The sequence below is a fragment of the Eulemur rufifrons genome, chromosome 30, assembly GCF_041146395.1.
Source record: "Eulemur rufifrons isolate Redbay chromosome 30, OSU_ERuf_1, whole genome shotgun sequence".
NCBI classification, from domain to species: Eukaryota; Metazoa; Chordata; class Mammalia; order Primates; family Lemuridae; genus Eulemur; species Eulemur rufifrons.
Window position 1 is genome coordinate 135,779,330 of NC_091012.1, and position 19,422 is coordinate 135,798,751.

The 19,422-nt window shown below is 41.9% G+C and overlaps 1 protein-coding gene across 3 annotated transcripts; it reads right to left on the reverse strand.

Annotated features, from left to right (window-relative positions):
- Positions 1-1,580: 1,580 nt before the first annotated feature.
- Positions 1,581-18,096, reverse strand: MSL3 (MSL complex subunit 3). Of its 3 annotated transcripts, XM_069463212.1 has the most exons (13): positions 17,995-18,096; positions 16,494-16,576; positions 16,012-16,107; positions 15,613-15,713; positions 14,647-14,729; positions 13,955-14,077; positions 13,243-13,403; positions 12,634-12,792; positions 10,786-11,048; positions 8,080-8,189; positions 4,738-4,837; positions 4,267-4,351; positions 1,581-2,331 (listed from the first exon to the last, which is right to left on the reverse strand). In XM_069463212.1, exons 1-13 carry the CDS (start codon positions 18,094-18,096, stop codon positions 2,232-2,234), a joined length of 1,566 nt encoding a protein of 521 aa, XP_069319313.1. In that variant the 3' UTR covers positions 1,581-2,231. The 3 variants fall into 3 exon arrangements, with proteins under 3 accessions (XP_069319313.1, XP_069319314.1, XP_069319315.1); XM_069463213.1 differs by lacking the exon at positions 17,995-18,096 and having other exon boundaries at positions 16,494-16,638; XM_069463214.1 differs by lacking the exons at positions 14,647-14,729; positions 16,012-16,107; positions 16,494-16,576; positions 17,995-18,096 and having other exon boundaries at positions 15,613-15,688.
- Between the last annotated feature and the right edge of the window lie 1,326 nt (positions 18,097-19,422).

Below are 19,422 nucleotides of genomic sequence, written 5' to 3' on the forward strand. Positions count from 1 at the left end.
TTTATTCTTCCTTATATTTCCAATACCTAGCAGTTTTTGGCACCAGAGTAGGTTGTTTTCAATAAATGTTCAGACAAATTTACCTTTGACAAGCTAAATCTTAAAAGACAAAGGCTACCAAATTATTTTAAGAAATGGCAAAACAGGGTAATTACACGTGCTCAAATGTTTGAGTTGATGATATAATCTAATGCCAGATGGCAACCTTTGTAAATTGATAAATTTTCTTTGGCTTCTTTTGTGTACACTGTACTCTGGAATGATTTAGATAATCTATTTTTGTTCAGAAGCATTTTTTGTTATCACATGTTCTTGCCAATGACCTAGTACAAGGATCTAATAAGTTATTAAAACATTATTTTCAACATGCCTTTAAATGACTACTGAAAGGAAAACACCGATACAATGAATGTGATACTTTAAAACTGCAAGGTTTGGCAGTTTAGGAAAGTAACAATTTAAAAATAAACAAAAGGAGGATAATTTATAATTTTTATAAATTTAAAAAATTTATATACATGTTTTTATCTGAGGAATGATTTCAATTTCTAGTAATATACAATAGAGGGATGGATATTTTGAAGGCAAGTTATTATTTAAATCAACCTAAGCTGCATATAATCATCTTTAAAGAGAAGTTATAATTAAGAAATGCCTTTAGGGGAAGAAAATAATTTTTCATTAGAAAATGAATTAATTGTAAACTCAAGGTATATAACTACATAAATCTTCTGAGAAAGTCTGTATTCATTTCATTGGAGACATTTAAACAAGTAGATTCTTCTAAAGGAAATTTTTTTTCTTTTTCTTTTTCAGGCCATGAATAATTTACTGATTAAACTTTTTCAACAATTCAGCACACCGCAAGTGCACCAGATTTAAACAGGCATTGCATACACCAAATGGAGATGAAACCTACCATGAACCCAATGTCTCTCCAGATTAGACACCAAAACCCCAGTTTAACTTAGCAACTAAGTGTACAGTACTGATTTTCACTGGTCAGTGTATGCACAAGTCACTTTGATAGAACTACTTAATAGATTTTTAAAAAATCCTTGTGGCCCTTGTTGTTCATGACCAGTAGCCTTTGGAAGTTAAGGTCTACTGAGCTAAGCTACAAGAAAAGACAGTTGCTATATTCAATGCTTGTATGGTACTGGTATCATTTCTACCGATTTAGAACTTTTTAAAACATCTGGGGTTGGGGTGAGGCATGTGAGACTAAAATAAGGATTGGAGGGGTGACTGCAGAGACCATCATTTGGTAATGAGGGAGGAGGATAAATTGGTGTCTGCCCCAGATGAGCCCACAGGGCAGCAACAAGACAGCACAGAACCAAAGTAGCTTCCAGTAACCAATGTCTAGTCATGCCAAGTGAGGCAAAACCAAAAGGGGACTTAACAAAAAAGATACAAAGGTAAAACAAAATGAAACAAAAAGTTACGAGTCAAGGTTATCCCACTGTTATCCCGCAATAGAGAGAAAAGGACAAGGCCAGAGCACAACTTCTCTCTCTTGGTTATTTCAAGCAAGACAGGCAATGCTTTATTTAGATCACCCAAAATAACATTTTACAGAAAGGGAACCATAACATTACACAACAAAGTATAGCTATAAAATCTCAAACAAGGCAGGCAATGCTTTATTTAGATCACCAAAAATAATGTTTCACAGAGAGGGAATCGTTATAAGCAAATGTATAGCTGCAAATTTTCTTTTGCCATCAATACCAATTCCCTCTAAAACATTTTGAGACTACTTTGCAGTTTCCAAGTACAAACTAAAGTTTGTTGAACAGAGTTGCTCAGCCTCATCACGAAAATGAAAACAGTTTGCAAAACAAATTCCATTTAATGCTAACAAATAACAAAACAATGTCATTCTTGCTAACTAACTGAAACATCTACCCAAATGGTCTAACCTATGTACACTTACATGAACAATTCACTGTGAACATAGTTGCTCTTTTTTTTTTCTGCCATCAGAGATGGCCTGTGCAGTAGTAAGTGTAGCAGAGCCCTTACAGGCACTTCGGAAGTAATTATTAACAGAATAACTACAGTATGTGGGCAACTAAAACAACAGGGCCCACCTCTGCTAGAGCCCACAGGATGGGCATTGTGTTTGCACTCCCTATAAGGAAGACCCACCATTTTGTTAGTTTTTCAGCTGGAACCCAGAGCACAAAGCTAGATGGAGCAGCTGGTCTTACAGAACCATCAAAACTTTAATAAATTGCCCGAGGGTTCTTGGTGCTGTAATGCGCCTCACAGGCAGCGACATAAGCTGACTCTGGGAAGAAGTCATCATGGTATTCTGCTAAAAACCTGGCAAAAGAAAAAAATGGCCCCAATGAACATCATACTAAGGACTAAATACCACTAAGCAAAATATTATCTTTCAATCAACTAACATTTCAACTCTTTTTTGGTATTAGAAAGAAAAAAAAGACTATAATATAGATTTCTATATACTGATTACTTCCATTGTACTTATCCAGCTTCTACATTAATTACTATCTATTGATATCTGAATTCCTTCACCATCACCAGGTGTGCAAAGAGAAATAGGACCCACACTCCGCTAGGTGGCAGTCTGGTTATACAAACACTTCAGTGGGAAAAAAGCCTCAGTGAATATTTCTACATTTTCCTGTTTTTCAAAGTACAAAGAACAACAAATTATAAATTCAAGAAATGTCATGAGACATTTATGTTGCTTATATGAGCAACCTTACACCGAAATTGAACAGAATAACCAATAATAGCACTTCGTGCTCTAACTTGCCATACCAAAAGGTGTTACAGTTCTAGCTTACTGTACCAAAACATAAAAAGACTTACGTGTGTAGGTGGATGTTAAAATGTAGTCAGGCATTCAAGAGTCTGCAATATGCAGATGATATCTTGACTCAAACTTCAACTGATTTTGCCACGGAGGGCTAAAACATTCTCAAATGTGCAATATTAACTAGTAAGCTAATTACTTTCATATTTGTTTTCCCAGCTACCTCCCACCTGTCCAAATTCCTAAAAATGTATAATGTCTTCTTTAGTAAAAACGAGTCAAAATTCATTGGGCAGCTAACTTTTTTCCTTCTATCATTGTAACATTTTTATCGTCATTATTGAATTCAGTGGTTCTAATTGATGTCTTTGGATATATGTTTTAAATTTCTTACTATATTTACCTATAAATACTTCTGAGTTATTTCCTAAAATTCTAAATTATACTTTGTATTAGGCATACTTCAAAATTAGCCAGCTTTCCTATGCTAACTTGCAACTATCTCTTCATATTTTCTTGGCACTATTTGATTTCAGTTTACAAAATTTTATGCCAAATAGAGTTGTGGGTTTGTTTGAAAAGGAGGCTGGGAGGGAAGAGGGTATTTTTGAAACTTGTTTCCAGTAAAATATTAAGTCTAATTCCACTCATGGACCCTTTATTCAAAATGCCTACGTGAAAGTTATCTTTTAAAACCAAAAGACCCATTTTTCTGGCTGGGGTGCTCACCTGTGCAGCGGTTGGGCCCCACTTTGACCTTGATAAGTCAGGTTGGGATCTGACTATAAGGAAAAGGTGCCCCTGAGAAACAAGCGCAGGTAGCTAGGACAAGCAAGGCAGGGTGACAACTAGCCTTGAAGGCCAAGGAGAAGAAGTGGTCAACAGACATCACCTGGATGGGAGAGCAGGGAAAGAGCAGAGCCTAGGGCCAAGTGACCCTACTAAACAGGAAAATGATTGGCTTTGTCAGTTGAAGAAAACAACACTTTTCTCTGACTTCACAAACAACAGCACAGACTAGGGGTCATTTCTCTTAACTCTATAAAGCAAACACCAAAATCCAACATGTAAATGCTATTATTTAAGTTCATTTACACACAAGAAAGAAAAGTCCAATGGTTGAGGTACTCCTGAATAAAATAGGTAAAACTAAATTATTATCAATCTCAATCACTTCTACTTTAGAAAATTTATTTTCTATTTAAAAGCTTGTTCAATTGAATTCTTCTAGTGACACAAAAAAACTTTACCTGTGTAAAATGAATGCCCCTGACTCAGAAACCAGAGAAATCATAGAAAAAAGAAATATCGAAAAAACCCCTACCATTACAGTTAGAACCAACCATACTTAAGTAATATTATATTGCTACTATTTAAAACACCACAGAGCTGACTCCCACATGCACTAAAGAGAAGTTTAGAAAAGTCATATATATAGCAACAGAGGTTAAGTTTTGACAATGCAATAAAAATACCTCAGAAAGAGATCAAAGTGCTTCAGTAAAGCCTTCAGATTCTTCTCAGAGAAGGACATCTTTCCAAGGATTTCTGGAAGTTTCACTGCATTAAAAATAAAGGCAAAACCATTTACAATTAGCAGAATCTGACAACGCCTAGGATTCACTCAAAGATCATCTAGGTCCCTCCTTATCCTTATTGGAACTAAAATTAACATCCATGTTATCAAACAAAACCAAAAACTCCTACTAAACAAAGACAGAGTGGCAATACAAATATTACAAACATAAGTTTTGTGAAATTTAAGATCTGTTCAGTGCCTTTTCTTTGAACAGGTCACCTGTGGATGATTTTTCTTAGACCTCAAAATTTCTGTATCAGTTAGATACCTAGAGCCAGACCCGTAAGATGTACGTAAGCTAACAAGAGTGCTAAAAGCAAAGCAAAATGAAAGATGGAAAGAAGAAAGAAGGAAATGGGATTCTCACCAAACAACCGCAGCAAATGCTGTGCCCCATAAATGTAAGAGGGAGGGGGCGGCTGGTCACCTGGGGGGTAATTGTCAGGCACGAGCTTCCAGGAGAGGACCTGGCAAAAAGCACGATTTGAACACTTTTGTTACTCTTAATGGAGACACTTCCAATCACCTAGAAATTATGACAGCAAATTGTACATAGAGGAAAAAAATATGCCACTATATCAAAATAAATACAAGCTAATATAAAGATAAAGAAGAAGGACAAAAAGACTTAAAATCAGATCAAGGAAATATTGATTTCTTAATTCTCAACAGCTATTCCCTATAAATAATGGTAACTATTTTATTCCTTTAAAACTATTTATTACCATTTTAAAGAAACATGATTCCCCTTTTCCTTTATTGAAAATCCTGCTGAGGCCGGGCGCGGTGGCTCACGCCTGTAATCCTAGCACTCTGGGAGGCCGAGGCGGGTGGATCGCTCAAGGTCAGGAGTTCGAGACCAGCCTGAGCAAGAGCGAGACCCCGTCTCTACTAAAAATAGAAAGAAATTATATGGACAACTAAAAATATATATATAGAAAAATTAGCCGGGCATAGTGGCGCATGCCTGTCGTCCCAGCTACTCGGGAGGCTGAGGCAGGAGGATCGCTTGAGCCCAGGAGTTTGAGGTTGCTGTGAGCTAGGCTGACGCCACGGCACTCACTCTAGCCTGGGCAACAAAGTGAGACTCTGTCTCAAAAAAAAAAAAAAAAAAAAAAGAAAGAAAAAAAAAGAAAATCCTGCTGCATTAGAGAGAATGAAGCATTAAAAAGTAACCCAAAGATGTTTTGAGTAATATTATCATTGTTTCAAGATTCCCTAATTTCTTGTTATTAGATTCATTATGGAAACTAATTTGAATCTTTTAACCCCTGAATCAACTGAAAATAGACTTCAAACTTGGTAACTGATTTCTCTGCCTTCACTCTGAATTACAGAACTGTGGGTTGACTTGGGGCTTTTGTTACAGAGAGAGCCATATTTCAAAACTCTCTAATGAGTTTCCACATACGTACTTCAGCAAATTATAGAACCAGAGCCTACTCTACCGAGTTGCCACTTTGGCTTTTGGTACATCAAATTTAATATGGAAATAGGCTGAAGGAGATCCTTTAGGAGACAAAGAAGGGTATCCCCCAAAATCCAGAAATGCTGACATAGAGTCAATTAGACAAAATGAAACTGTAGAAGCTAAAAAGCACCAAGGTGGCTCCGTAGGACTCCAGGATGAAGGCCTCTGTTTCACTTCAGCCCCCACGTGGCCAGCTCTAGACTCTCCCATAGGCCCCCCAACCCCTGCCCCAGCCCTCTGTGCTGCAGAGCACTGAGAGCAGGGATTGTTTCAGCGTCTTTACACCATCCCTGGCATCCACCCAGTTGCACATGGCTGAAGCTTGGGAACCATTTGGAACCATTTTGACAGTGGTAGTCAAAGGGAACATACAGGAATTTGCAATCATTGGAGGCATGAACCACAGTACAAAAGCAGGTCATTTGGCTAATTAGCAAGTGGCTCTACCTCACTCACTCAATTCTGCATTTCAATGCAGTATATAATCTTCTACTTATCAAAGACTCATTTTATGGGTGAAAATAGTAGGTTTCTAGCAGAGGGATTCTCAGTGTGGCATGAACGGGAACCATCTGTGGATCTTTACTAGCAATGTGCAGGGCCAGACCTTCCCCTGATGCAGTGGGGCAGCGACTGGTTAAAAAACACCCCGATAGAGGCACATAAGTAGGTAGGAATTCACTAAGATCTCACGAGTACTAAGAGCCTGCTGAACTCCAACCAATTACCATTACTTTTTACTTTTTACTATGGCTTGTGGCAGTACCTATAATCACTAGATGTCAGACTCACACTGCTGACCAGAGTGGGAATGGTCCTTTGAAAGAAATGTGATTCCCCTTAAATAATAAAACCTGCAGTGCCTTCTTGTTGGAAAAATGGGTGTGTCAGAGAACGCTTGAACTAGGAATATCCTAACCTACCCTCAACAATCATCATAACACAAATCAGGCTTTCTAGGCTTTCTCCCTTCTAAATCAAGGTCAGGGTCAGCCAACTATGGCCTCTGGGCCAAAATAAGCCCAATGCTCATGTGCTCAAAATGGCTGGAAAAAAAAATCAAATGAATAATATTTCATGATATGTGAAAGTCATATGAAATTAAATTCTCAGTGTCCATAAATGAACTGGTGAGGGGAGGCACACAGCCACAGCCATTTGTTCATGGATTATGCTGCTATCCCGCTAGAACAATCTCGAGAGAGACCATATGGCACACATCCCCGAAAATATTTATCATCTGACAGAAAAAGTTTACCAACCCCTGTTGCCATATCATCAAGTGTTCTTTGCCTAGTAAAGCCATCTTCCCATGTACAATTCCCACCCACCTTAAAGAAACAAGGAAATACCACCTCCTAGGGGAAATTCACAAAATGTGCCAATGAACTAAGACTTCTGAACCCCTGAAATGCTCACTATCTATACTATATCACCTAACAGGCCTTAAAAATAGTTTTAAAATGAAAAGTTTCCTCATTTGTCAAATGAAAACCTGGTAGCAAGGCTGATCTCAAGAAGTCAAGGTAAATTGGTTCAAGTGTCTGGCACAATGGTGGCATACGGCACGCCCTGGAAGGGATGACAATTAATATTACTGTTAATAATGGAGGAGAATCAGGTATGGAAAGCAGAAGTCAGCAAACTACAGCCTACTGGTCATACCTGGCCCAACCACCACCTGTTTTTATATTGATCATGAGCTAAGAATGCATTTTATATTTTTAGATGACTGGAAAACAAACAATAATATTTTGTAACACATGAAAAGTAAATGCTATTCACATTTCAGTTTCCATAAATCAAGTTTTATTGGAACATAGCCCGCTCATTTTATTTACATATTGTCTGTGGCTACTTTTCGCGTTAAGTAGTCTTGAGAGACACCATATGGCTCACAAAGCCTAAAATGCTTACCCTCTGGCCCTTTGCAGAAAAAGTGTGTTGACCCCTGTTATACAAAGTGAAAACATTGGTATTTCAATAATCACACTTATTTAAGATAAAAGATGATCATAAGTATATGGCTGGAATCCTAACAAAAACCAAATTATTAGAAATTTCTCATTTTAGAAACCAAAAACATACTGTTAAACATAATCCTATGTACAATTTTGTTAATGCTTACAGTAATAACAACATGATGCTTCAAGAACCTTGACTTCCTTCCATGGGATTTAAGCAACCAAAAGTGGTGAAGGACTCACTGGGGACAAACCTCAAACACTAACACTTTACCTCGTTTATTTCATTAGTTCTTCTCCCTTCAAAGCCAGCAAACACAGCACTCCCTTCCTTGCTGGGAGTCAGAGGAATAGGTGAAGATGATCTGCTATGCACTGGTGTCTCTTCAACAGAAAAAACAAAACAAAACATAGAATCATTTCCCTGTAAGTCACACAGCAAATGAATTAAAGACTGTCATCAAACCTGTTAAAAACAGCAGAACACAAATCAAAACTTGGTTCTCAGAAATTATTAATCTTTAACAATAAAACTTTCCTCTTATAAAAGATAACATTGGAATATTTGGTTAAAGCAGTTCCATGGTGTAATGGTTAGCACTCTGGACTCTGGAATATTTGGTTAAAAAAAGGAAATAAAGTACTGACACATGCTATGACGTGGATGAACCTTGAAAACATTATGCTAAGTGAAAGGAGCCAATCAAAAAGGGCCACACATTCTATGATTCCATATATATGAAATGCCCAGGATAGGCAAATCCAGAGACAGAAAGTAGCTTAGTGGTCACCAAAGCTTACAGAAGGGGGAAATAGGAAGTGATTGCAATGAGTAAGGGGTTTCTTTTGGGGGATGTTGAAAATGTTCTGGAATTGACTGTGGAGATGGTTGTACAACTGTGTGAATACACTAAAAACCACCGAATCATACACTTTAAACAGGTGAATTGTATGATATGTGGATTATATCTCAAAAGAGCTGGTAAAAAAGATAGTGCTACTGAATTATTCACTTTAAAACAGTTAATTTTAAATGTGAAAATCACTTCAATAAATAAAAAATGCAAAGAAAACAAAAAAAGAAAAAGCACTTTACTTTTTAGCATCTTCTTTTAAAAAAACAAAACCTGCTTCTTTACTCTTCCCAACTGAATCTTCCCAATATTCAATCAATCCTTGTTAACCACCTACATATATATTATACGATTCCATTTATATGAAATGCCCCAAATAGGCAAATCTATAGAGACGAATAGATTAGTGGTTGCCAGGGGATGCAGGGAGGGGTGCAAGAGTGACTGCTAATGGATATGGAGTTTGTTTTTTGGATGGTGAAAATGTCTGGAACTGTTTTTGGCGATGGCTGCCCAAATCTGTTAATATGCTAAAAACCACTTTAAATGGGTGAATTATAAGGTACATGCATTATCTCTCCACAAAGCTGTTAAAAAAAACTGATTTTGTTTTAGCACTTGATTGTCCAAAAGGATTTTCTTAAAAATGTATGTCTTCTTTTACTCTGCCCTTCTGAACTTTTCCCAATCTTCACTCAATAATCAAATACTTGTTAAGCACCTAAAACAGGGGTTGGGAACCTGCTGCATTGAGGCCACATGTGGCCTTCTGGATCCTTGAGTGTGGCCTTTTGACTGAATCCAAATTTTACCAAACAAATCCTTTTAATAAAGGAACTATGCCCCCAACTTGGAGCTGTGACGGAGCTGACACAAGCAACAAGTCAGCCCTTTCTCCCAGGAGATTGTGATGTGATGGGAATGGTGGGGTTGGGGTACACAAGGAAGCGGGCGCCTAAACATTGAGCGCCACTGTGATGACAGCTTTGGGAGTGCAGATAGGGTGATGCTTCGCATGAGACCTGAAGGAGTCAGCCCAGCAGGAGAGGCTGGGGGAAGAACAGGGGTGAGCAGAAGGACACTCATGAGATACACCTACTGGGGCCTGAGGATTCGGCTCCAAGGAGCTTTTCCCTGACCTTAGCATAGGTCTCCGTGTAGTTTGCCCGTTGACAAGCATGCAACCCACCTCTACTGCCAACTTCTTCACTGAATCTGATATATATTGGGTGACAGCATTGATCCCGCTGGCATCAACCTTTCATTTTACTCATTTTGGGCAGTAAATGGTGGAATTATGTAAACACTGAGCACCACATATTTTATTTGTGAAGTGAATAATACTAGTAAGAGGCTTTATTAGCATAGGTTAAACAGCCACATTTTCATTAATTTGGGAAAATACCTGGTTAGTGTATGTCATGATAGCTAATGTTAGCTTCTCAAGTCACTGTATCCAATTAATGGCACTTGTTTTAGCAGTTTTTAAAGTTTAAAAATGATTAGCAGTGGCTTAAAGTTTTATACTACAGTCAGTTGATCTATGTGTATTTTGGGAAAAAAATGTGAACTCCTCCATAATTTATCTTGCCCTTCAAGCACTGCAGCTCAAACTCAAGGTGAGCAGATCTGATGGAGTTTGGGTTGGGGCTGAGACAAGGTAAGAAGAGAGGATGGAAATCTGGGCATTCTCACTTTGATATTTCAGGATAGAACTTTCAAAATTAAACTTTCGAATACAGAGACTACTGAGACAGTATAAAGAAAACAAAAAACCAAAATAACCCATTAGAATTTCTCATTTTGAATGAATCCTTAGGACTACCTCTACAAAACACAGAATTCTAATACCTCAATTTGCTCACAAGAAGGGGTAGAGAGTGATGGTGAGAAGGGAAAGCTGAGGAGACAACTCAGTCCTCCCAGACCAAGCCTCACTGTGCGGTCTGTGCCGGCCGCTTCATCTATCTGTGGCTCTGCAGTGGGTGGCGTAACAGGACTTTGGACATGTCATGGAAATCACACACACTGCACATGCACACAAACTCAGCACTGTGCCTAGCACAGACTAAGCACAAAGTAAATGTTGGCTCTCTCCAGCCTGGGGCCCCCAGGAATGAACCTACTCTTTTCCAGGTGCAGGAACAGCTTGGGCATGCTGGCGGACGTGTCCTGTTGCCGGCGCTTTGGCTGAGGAGAGGCGCTGCTCTCAGATAGCCTGTCACAGTTGGCCGTGTGGCGCGTGGACCGCCTCAGAGACTGCAATGCTTCTGGCTCAGCTTTGCGCCTTTTTGGGGTGGCCGGTTCACCCGTGGTCTGCTGACTCTCTGTGGACTGCGGAGTGGACGGATTCAACAAAGGTGGGCTAGGAGAAAGCTCCTCCTGGCTCCTAGGGGAGAGAGAGAGTGTCACACATAGACAACACGAGGAGCCTCTGCAGAAACCTGAGGGCTTCTTAAAGGGCCTCTTGAAGGCAGAAAACACTCTCTACATCAAGAGGGTTGGAATTCTGCACCTCCAAATGCACTAAAACACGTACTTTCTTAAAAAGAGTCACTAAATATATTAAGTCATTTTAATCCTCTCCATAGCTCTGCAAGGCACACTGGCATTAAAGATTGTGATGTCTCTTTTACATTTGTCTTAGAAAACTGGCTCTCAATTGTGAGCAATCTGCCCTAATGGGACAGTTGGCAGTGTCTGGAAACATTTTTGGATGTCACAACTGAGGGAAGGTGTGCTACTGTCATCTAGTGGGTGGGGGGGGGGCGAGGGATGCTGCTAAACATCCTACAATGCACAGAACAGCCCTACAACAAATGATCCAGTTCAAAACATTCAGAAGGCCAAGGTTGAGAAACCCTGGTCCAGAGAATAGAAGTATCGTATAATCTCATCAGAATGTAACTGCTGGGCGGGCTAGAAAAAAGCCATAAGCATCAGGGGAGCTTATGTGGAAACAGTCCACCCTGGACACTGGGAATCTTGAGGTTAGGAATAGGCCACAGGGACTTTGACACAGACCCCCAGTGAATCTTGCAGGTCTCTCACCTGGGGTGAGACTGACACGGGGAAAGGGAGGCGGGAGAGAAGCCCTCACAGGCAGGCAGGCTCAGAGGAGATGGTGGTGAGGCAGACAGAGAACCAGGGGCGCCGGGAGCCATGAAGCAAAGGGAGAAGGGGAAATGTAGCCAGTGCAAAGCACAGTGCGTGGCAAGTGGGACGTTACTAGTGTCCTTGGAGAAAGAGTATACAGCAGGGCAGTGGTAGGTAAAGCAGCTGATAAGTGGTTAAGAGAGGAGATAGATGAGTGGAAATTATAAGAGACCACCCTCTCAGGAAGAGAGGAAGGAGGGAGATAGAGTAGTAGCTTATGGAGATAAAGGGAAAAGACTTTAGGTTGGGGGAATCCCCCACCCCTAAAAGAAGAGATTGGAGCATGTCTGGTCACTGAGGGAAGAAAAGTGGTAACATATCAGTGCGAGAAGGGAACTAACTTTTACTGAAGGCCAAAGGCTGCTGGCCCTTTATGAACATTCTCATTCAACATTAACTACCAGGGAAGTGGGCATTTACTCCATCATATAGATGCAAAAGCAAGAGGCTCAGAAGGAACCTCCCCAAGTCACACAGCAGCAAGTGAGGGACCTCAGTTCAAACCCACCCTGTCCACCTTTCTGGGTCTGTACTCTCTTCAGCCTACCCACCGCTGTCTTCTGAAAGATGGGGAGAGCTGCTCATCATCCCGCCTGAGTTCTCTACACTGGGATCTTCACTTGGTAAAATCTGTCAGAGCCATGTAAAAGTCAATGACGACTTAGCTTACCCAGGAAAAAAGAAAACTATCCATATGGGCAGTTTTCAATCTTTTCCCTTCTCCAAACATGCTGGTCTCATAGCATCAACTCTTAAAAAGAAAAATTTGATTACTGCATTGCTGACACCTGAGGGTGAAAGTGCAAGCCATCACTTACCTATTAGTGTTTGTGGCACTTTCCTTAATTGGAAGAAAAAATTTAGACGAAGTCACCTTTTTATACTGAGTTTGTTCATATGGATAGAGCAAAACCAATGGGAGAGTGTAATCAAAGGTTATTCTTAATCCGTCCACCATCTCCTTACAAAGGTCAACGCTAGGAGGATTAAAAAGAAGACATTAGAGATGCAATGAAGTCATAGTTAGATACTGTTCAAAATTTCACAATGAAGTTGCACATTTTTAAGGGCAGAGTTTTAAAATTAAACTCTGATTAGAATAAAGACTGTTTGTAAATAAGATTTGGGAAAATCCTCACTGCCCATTCTGGTGCTTCTCAAGGAAAGAATTCTCACCCTGAACCTATCACTGAAAAAACTGGTCTCAGTACTGAGGCAATGCATTCTCCATGAATCCAGACCAGATTTGTGGAATCTTCACTAATTATTTAAACAAGTGACAAGATTTTGACATTAGATTGATGAGTCAATTATGAATTATTAAATGAATTCAAAATAATTGGAGACAAATGTCACCTATTCTAAATGGGAGCCACTTCTCTAATACACAAAGAGAACCACAAGACACCAGACACGCTGGTACTCACTTCTTTTCTGCTGGGATATAATGCACATTCATGTTGGCATGTGGCATAACGTGGTGGTGACGAGGCCTCTCATTGGCTGAAAAGGCCGCATTGATAGCAAAGTGCTTCACGTAGGATTCCAAAATTGTTATGATGTTGGTCTGGCATGGAAGTTTCACTAACTGTTAACAAAAATACAGACATCTGAAGTATGCACCCCTTTGTAATAAACCACATATTCCAAGACAGAGCAGTCACGTCTATATCATTTCTTTTAACAGCAAAATAAAGCAAAACAAATTCTGTTCAAATAGAACTTAAATAAATAGATTTTGAAGTCCTTTGATCTTTTTTTCTCTACTGATCATATCCCTATGCTGATTATGGTATTACATTTTTGAATATGTAAGCACTGACTCTCAATCTTAGTGAACAACAAGGGAGCCCCTACAAGTATACCCATAGCTGGACCCCACCACAGATTAAGAAGTCTTAGCCTCTTGGTTGAAGCTAACCCTATCCCAGGCAGCAGGATTCTGGAAAGCTCCCTAGAGGATTCCAGTGGGAGCCAGGGCTGCATGAGTTTTAATTAAATCAGAGAACTTTAAAACCTGAGTCATTACAAAACTGAAAATATAAACTTCATTCTTCCAAGCTTCTCAATTATTTGAGTCTGTGATTGCAAGTGAAAGCACTAGAACAAATCCATGCTTTATATGTTCTCTTGGTTTACCCGTTTCCTCCTGTTAATATAGTAACAATCATCCTCAAGCTGCTTCTTCAGAACTTCAGGGATTTCTATAGTTATTGTTCTTTCTTCCATTTCCCTTTTTGTTTGCAGCTCCGGTTCTTCTTTCTGCAATATCACGATTCCATTTGTAACTATTTAAAACAGTAGGAGCGTCTATATCCAAAGGACTAACACACAAGAGGCTGCTAAGAAACAAATTCAGTTAATCCTCAAGGTGCACATTATGCCACGTGTGCTAATTGAAAATATATTAAAAGCCAAAAGTTAACTTGTTTTAGGGCACTAACCACATCACACGTGCACATTTTGTTTCATCCCCATTTAAGTTTATCACTGGGATTTACATTAACTTTGGAAGCAGGGAGAAGGTGCCAAACTGTTACTCTCCATTAAAAAATTATCATTATGAAATAAAGTTCATAATTTGACTGGAAAGAAAGAGATAACTATAATTTTTGGAAACACTTTATGGGCTTAAAGAGCCACTGAGAGACTCATACAGTGACTAAAAATAAGAGTTGCTTTTCTTTAAATGTCAAGAAAAAATTTACATTATTGATTTTTTAAAAAATGTATCTTTAGAATGTAATTCACAACTACAGAATTTTACCATGAAATTTTACCACTAAAATATGCAACAAAGACAAAGAATTTTTACAACAAAAACTTTATACCACTTCGATCTTTTCTTCAATATCACTTTCTTCACTTATTTCTTCATCCTTTCCTTCATTGCTATCAGAGGAACTGCTTATTGCTAGGTAAAACAAAAATATCAAATCCATATTATATACTTCACCAACCCTTACATTTACAAATATTTAGATGTAGCATGCATTCTGCAGGGAATAATAAACTATGGTCTTGTATATTTTTTTCAGAGACGGGGATTCTGTCGCCCAGGCTGGAGTGCAGTGGCTCAATCATAGCTCACGGTAACCTCAAACTCCTGGGCTCAAGTTATCCTTCTGCCTTAGCCTCTCACGTAGCTGGGACAGTAGGTGCATGCCACCACACCTAGCTGTTTTTTTCTTTTTTTTTTTTTTTTGTGGAGACGGGCTATCACTATGTTGTCCAGGCTGGTCTCAAACTCCTGGCCTCACATGATCCTCCCACCTCAGCCTTCCAAAGTGCTGGGATAACAGGTATGAGCCACTGCACCTGGCAAGTCCTGCATATATTTTAAATGCTGAACATAAATACTACATCTTTCACAAAAGAAATTTATTTTGACAACAATTTCAATGGATGCAAAAATCACACAAGCTAATGATCTGAAAGCGTTTCATCAGCTAGGATCCTACAGTTCCCTGTTGCATTTATAAGTGAAGCCAAGGCCTGGGAGGTGCCAAGAAGAGAATGACTGTGAGAACAGACCTGGGAAGGGTTCATACAAAGATACTGGCCAAGAACACAGCGGTCATGAGCATGACTCTGATAAGGTGCCATTACTGACTTACTGACTTATCATATTGACTGCTACTTTAATTGTCAAAAAACAAAAGGGGCAAATATTATACATAACGAGCTTGAAATGTTTCCTTGTCTATAATTTCAATGAATCCTCCCCTCAGTCCTGCAGTATAAAAAGGTTAGGTGAAAGTCCTTTTAGCCAAAGAAAATGAAGTCAAGTCACTCACAGTTTTCATCATTTTCATCTTTTTCTTCAACAGGGAGGCTTTTTAAGACAGAGTCAACACCAGGCAACCTACAGCGCTTCTTCTTTCTTCCTGTGCTTCTCCTGAAAAAGATAAGTGCAACTGAAATAAATTTTGACATTGAACTGATATGGGTCTTGAGATCAAAACAAGATATAATAAACAACAATTCTTAAATATCTGAAACATAATTAAACCTTAGAAAATAAATGGTAATTTCCATTTCAGAAAATTATGCAATAGCCACTCTGAAAACACTGTAGTTACTTAGAATAACACTCTTCTCTTACACACTGTAAATAGGTAAAACTACTTTTAAATCCAAAACATTAAGAGAAAACGCATTGCATAACATCGAAGTCTTGATTTTTATATTCTTACAGGCGAGCTACAGCTTTTCTTGCCAATTTACGCTGTAATCTACGATTTTCATCAGTATCACGAAGCACATGATCTTCGGCTGCCCATCTATCCCAGCTAATTGAACAAAAAAAGGAAAATTCAGTATTTTAGTTTGATATGAAACAAATGCTAAAAGTACCTCACAGCTACAAACTGCCTCAGAGCTACATTTTAGAAAACAATGTAAATATCTTAAAATTACAAAGAGGATACAAATAAACTCAAAAAGTAACTTATTCAGATACAGTAACAAGCAGGGTTTCCAGACTCTCCTATAGAAAATCCAAAGACAATCGACTTAAAAGTAACTATTCCTCAGAACAGGCTAGCTTTGATAACAAAGCAAAAATAAGAAATGAAACAAACTTCTCTACAAGTGTTTCTAAAACTTAAAGAAATCTGCAATGTTCCTGGGCTGTAAAGATGATCAATTTTCAGTCCAGTTTAACAAGTACACTCACCTTCTGTTCCAACCATTAAAATGGATCAGATATTCTGGGATCTTTCTGCCTTTTTCGTCTTTCCCAACAATAACATCGACAATCTGAAACCAGAAAATATTGCCCATAAATGATAGAACATACAGAAAACTGGAAGTTAGATCAGGAAAACTAGATCATAGATCATTTTTAAAAGAAAAGAAAGCATTCTCTCCTCTTTTAGACCGAGAGCTAGGCTGAAACATTTTTCCTTTCAATACCATTTTTTTCCCCTAAGTGGACGCCTTCAAAATAGGAAACATCCGTCCAACCATCCCATGATTGGTCTCTGAGCGTGAGACACGATGAAATTTCTGAAGCCATTGGCCGGCTGATTTGTCACTAGCAAGAGTCCAGGCAGGGCGAAAGCTGCAGCTCTGAGACCTATGGGAGTTGTAGTCTCCTGGGCTCCCCTGCGTCCAGTGCCAGGAAGGCTGGCAGGAGACTCCGGAATCCCTCTCTGCTGTGTCCCCAGAGGGAACATCTGAGGTTAATGATGGGGCTTGTCTCCCTCCTCACCTTCCGGGGAGACTCGGAGGTAGGAAGAGAGACGAGGGACAGCAGAGGAGGTTAGAAAACAGACCAGGACTGCGGGAAAGGGGACCAAAGGTAGAACATACTCAGCCCAGAGACCCTGGAGCATCCCTAAATGACAGAGTCACCCAGGCTTCACCAAAGACACACCTGGAGCTGTCCCTGCTGCCAAATGTTTTGCCCAGGTGGCCCTAGGGACCCAGGTTGCTGAACTGTGTTTTCCTTAGGGTTCCAGGAATTCGGTGCTCACTCCTGCCCACCAGCCAGACCTGAGGAGCTGCAAGATTGGTTCAGCGGCCCCACGACTTAGGTGGACGGGCCTGGGGCCCAAGTTTGCTCAAACATGGTCAGAAACACGCAAATCCTTTGAGGACTCAAAACGTAAATGCTGCAAGGCCCTGAGGGGTAAAAGCACTGGGACAACCTTGCCCTCGGGATGGCCTACATGAGGGACTGGGCCTAAACTAGACTAGGGTCCTTTCGCAACAACATCGCAAATCGGCGGCCAGTGCCGTGGAACTATGGATTAGGACCTGAGTCAGACAGCAAGGGCGTCCCACGGGAGCTCTCGCGGCACTAGGCCGCATAGGACGAGCAGAGATTTGAGGCGATAGATGAGGCCGTAGTCGAGAAGCCTCCTCCACCCGTGGCCCACGGTGGGGTCGCGGTTACTAACCGCTGCCCTGCGCTTGCGACAGGGAACTCGCAAGGCTCCCTACCGCGCATGCGCGGCCCGTCACACCCTCCAGGAGGAAGCGGAAGCACTGCAGACCCCGCCCCGACTCCCACGCTCAGCGCCTCGCGAGCGCCCACTGCCGCCCGCACTGCTCCTGGCAGGCCGAGGAGCCCGGCGGGTCTCCGCGCTCCGCGCCGCTGTCCGCCCCCGCCCCTGCCTCCGGTCCCCGGGTCCCCCGGCCCGCGCCTCCTCCCTGTCCCTCCGTGGTGGCACCTTGGCATCGTACAGCACTCGCGCCTTGGTGGGGTCAGGCTCGAAGCACAGCACTTTCTCCCCTGAGTGGAATTTAAATTTCATGCCCTCGCTCGCGCTCATTTGCTCATCGTGGCGGAGGGCGAGGCTCCGGGGCGGGCGGAGCGCGCGCGGTGGGGGAGGGCAGGCGGGGGCGGGAAGGCGGTGCGCCGCGGCCGGGGGGGCCCTGGAATGGCGGAGGCTGCAGCCGCCCCGCCCTCGGCCCCTCCTCTGCCCGGCCCGCGCTGTTGCGGGGCCCCCGGAGGCGCCGGACGCGCGCGCTCCTGCCCGAGCGCGCCCCCGCGCGTCCCCGCTGGGGCTTCGGGAGGGGTGCCGGCGGACAGCGCGACCCCTTGGGCAAGGTCTACCGGCAGAATGTCTCCTCTCGCCCCCATGGGAAAGGGTCCCCGCTGCCTCCAGGCTGCGCCCACGTGCGCGCGGAATCGTCGCCCGGGTGCCCGCTCTCTGGCCGGAGCGTGGGGGGCGCTTAGGGAGAGAGTTGGCCTGGGGTGGGCGCCCGGCGTCAGAGAGGCTGGACGGCGTCTGCCCCTGGGAGCTCCCTGGCCGCGCGCTCAGCGTCAACCCACTTGGCCGAGCTGCACGCCGAAGAGTGTGGCCACGCAGGGAGGACGCTGTGCTGGAGCTGGCTCCAGGCGGGCAGTGGCCTTGGGCAAGGGGAGAAGGGCGTTCCGGGCAGTGACGAGAACACTTGGTTATATCGCTCGGAGAAGAACAAGCAGGTGGCAGGCCCAGAGCCCCCAGTGACGGGGTGAGCAGGGCGCAGCGAGGCAAATGGGTCCTTAAACAGTCGTTAACATCTTAAGTGTCAGCTTCCAGCATGACTTCACAGCCCCCAGCACTCCCGGAATGCGCCCCCCTGGTCTGTCTGCTCCAATAGATTAAAGACTCCCTAAAGTCTGGAAGCACCCTTGAGGCTGCTATCAGCTCGGTACTTGCACCGAGTGGGTGCTCAGTACATACTCCATGAATGAATGACAAGTGATAGGAGACTCAAAGGGCAGACCTCTAGAGGCAGGAAGGACAGTGCTGGGCTTTTTCTTTTGAGGAGTGGAAAGCCACTTGGCAGTATGGTTACTGGATTACAACCGGGCTGTTTTGGAAGTGCTCTGTTCAAGCCTCCAAAAATTTGCAGTTGCCTTCCTTCCCAGTTTTTCCTTCACCAGGGTCCTGGGACACATCCTTCACATTTCAGTTTGGGCATTGCCAAGAAAAAACCCTCAGGCTTCCCCAGATGAAACACATAGTCCCCCAGCGTTCCCTCCCAGCACTCTACTTACCCTTTTCTTGTATTTACTACTCTACTATAGAATGGGTTGTTCATTTGCAGTATGCCCTCTTTAAAATGGTAAGCTCCTTGAAGTTGGGGGAGAGGAGGAATGTGTCTGATCC

Bases quoted from the DNA above. Each gene is read 5' to 3' on its own strand.
- MSL3 (XM_069463212.1), bottom strand. From the start codon at position 18,096: ATGAGCGCGAGCGAGGGCATGAAATTTAAATTCCACTCAGGGGAGAAA. The intron at 16,577-17,994 runs GTGCCACCACGG...TTCTGGTTTCAG, and splicing joins GAGTGCTGTACGATGCCAAG to ATTGTCGATGTTATTGTTGG. The intron at 12,793-13,242 runs GTGAGTACCAGC...TAATCCTCCTAG, and splicing joins TATATCCCAGCAGAAAAGAA to CGTTGACCTTTGTAAGGAGA.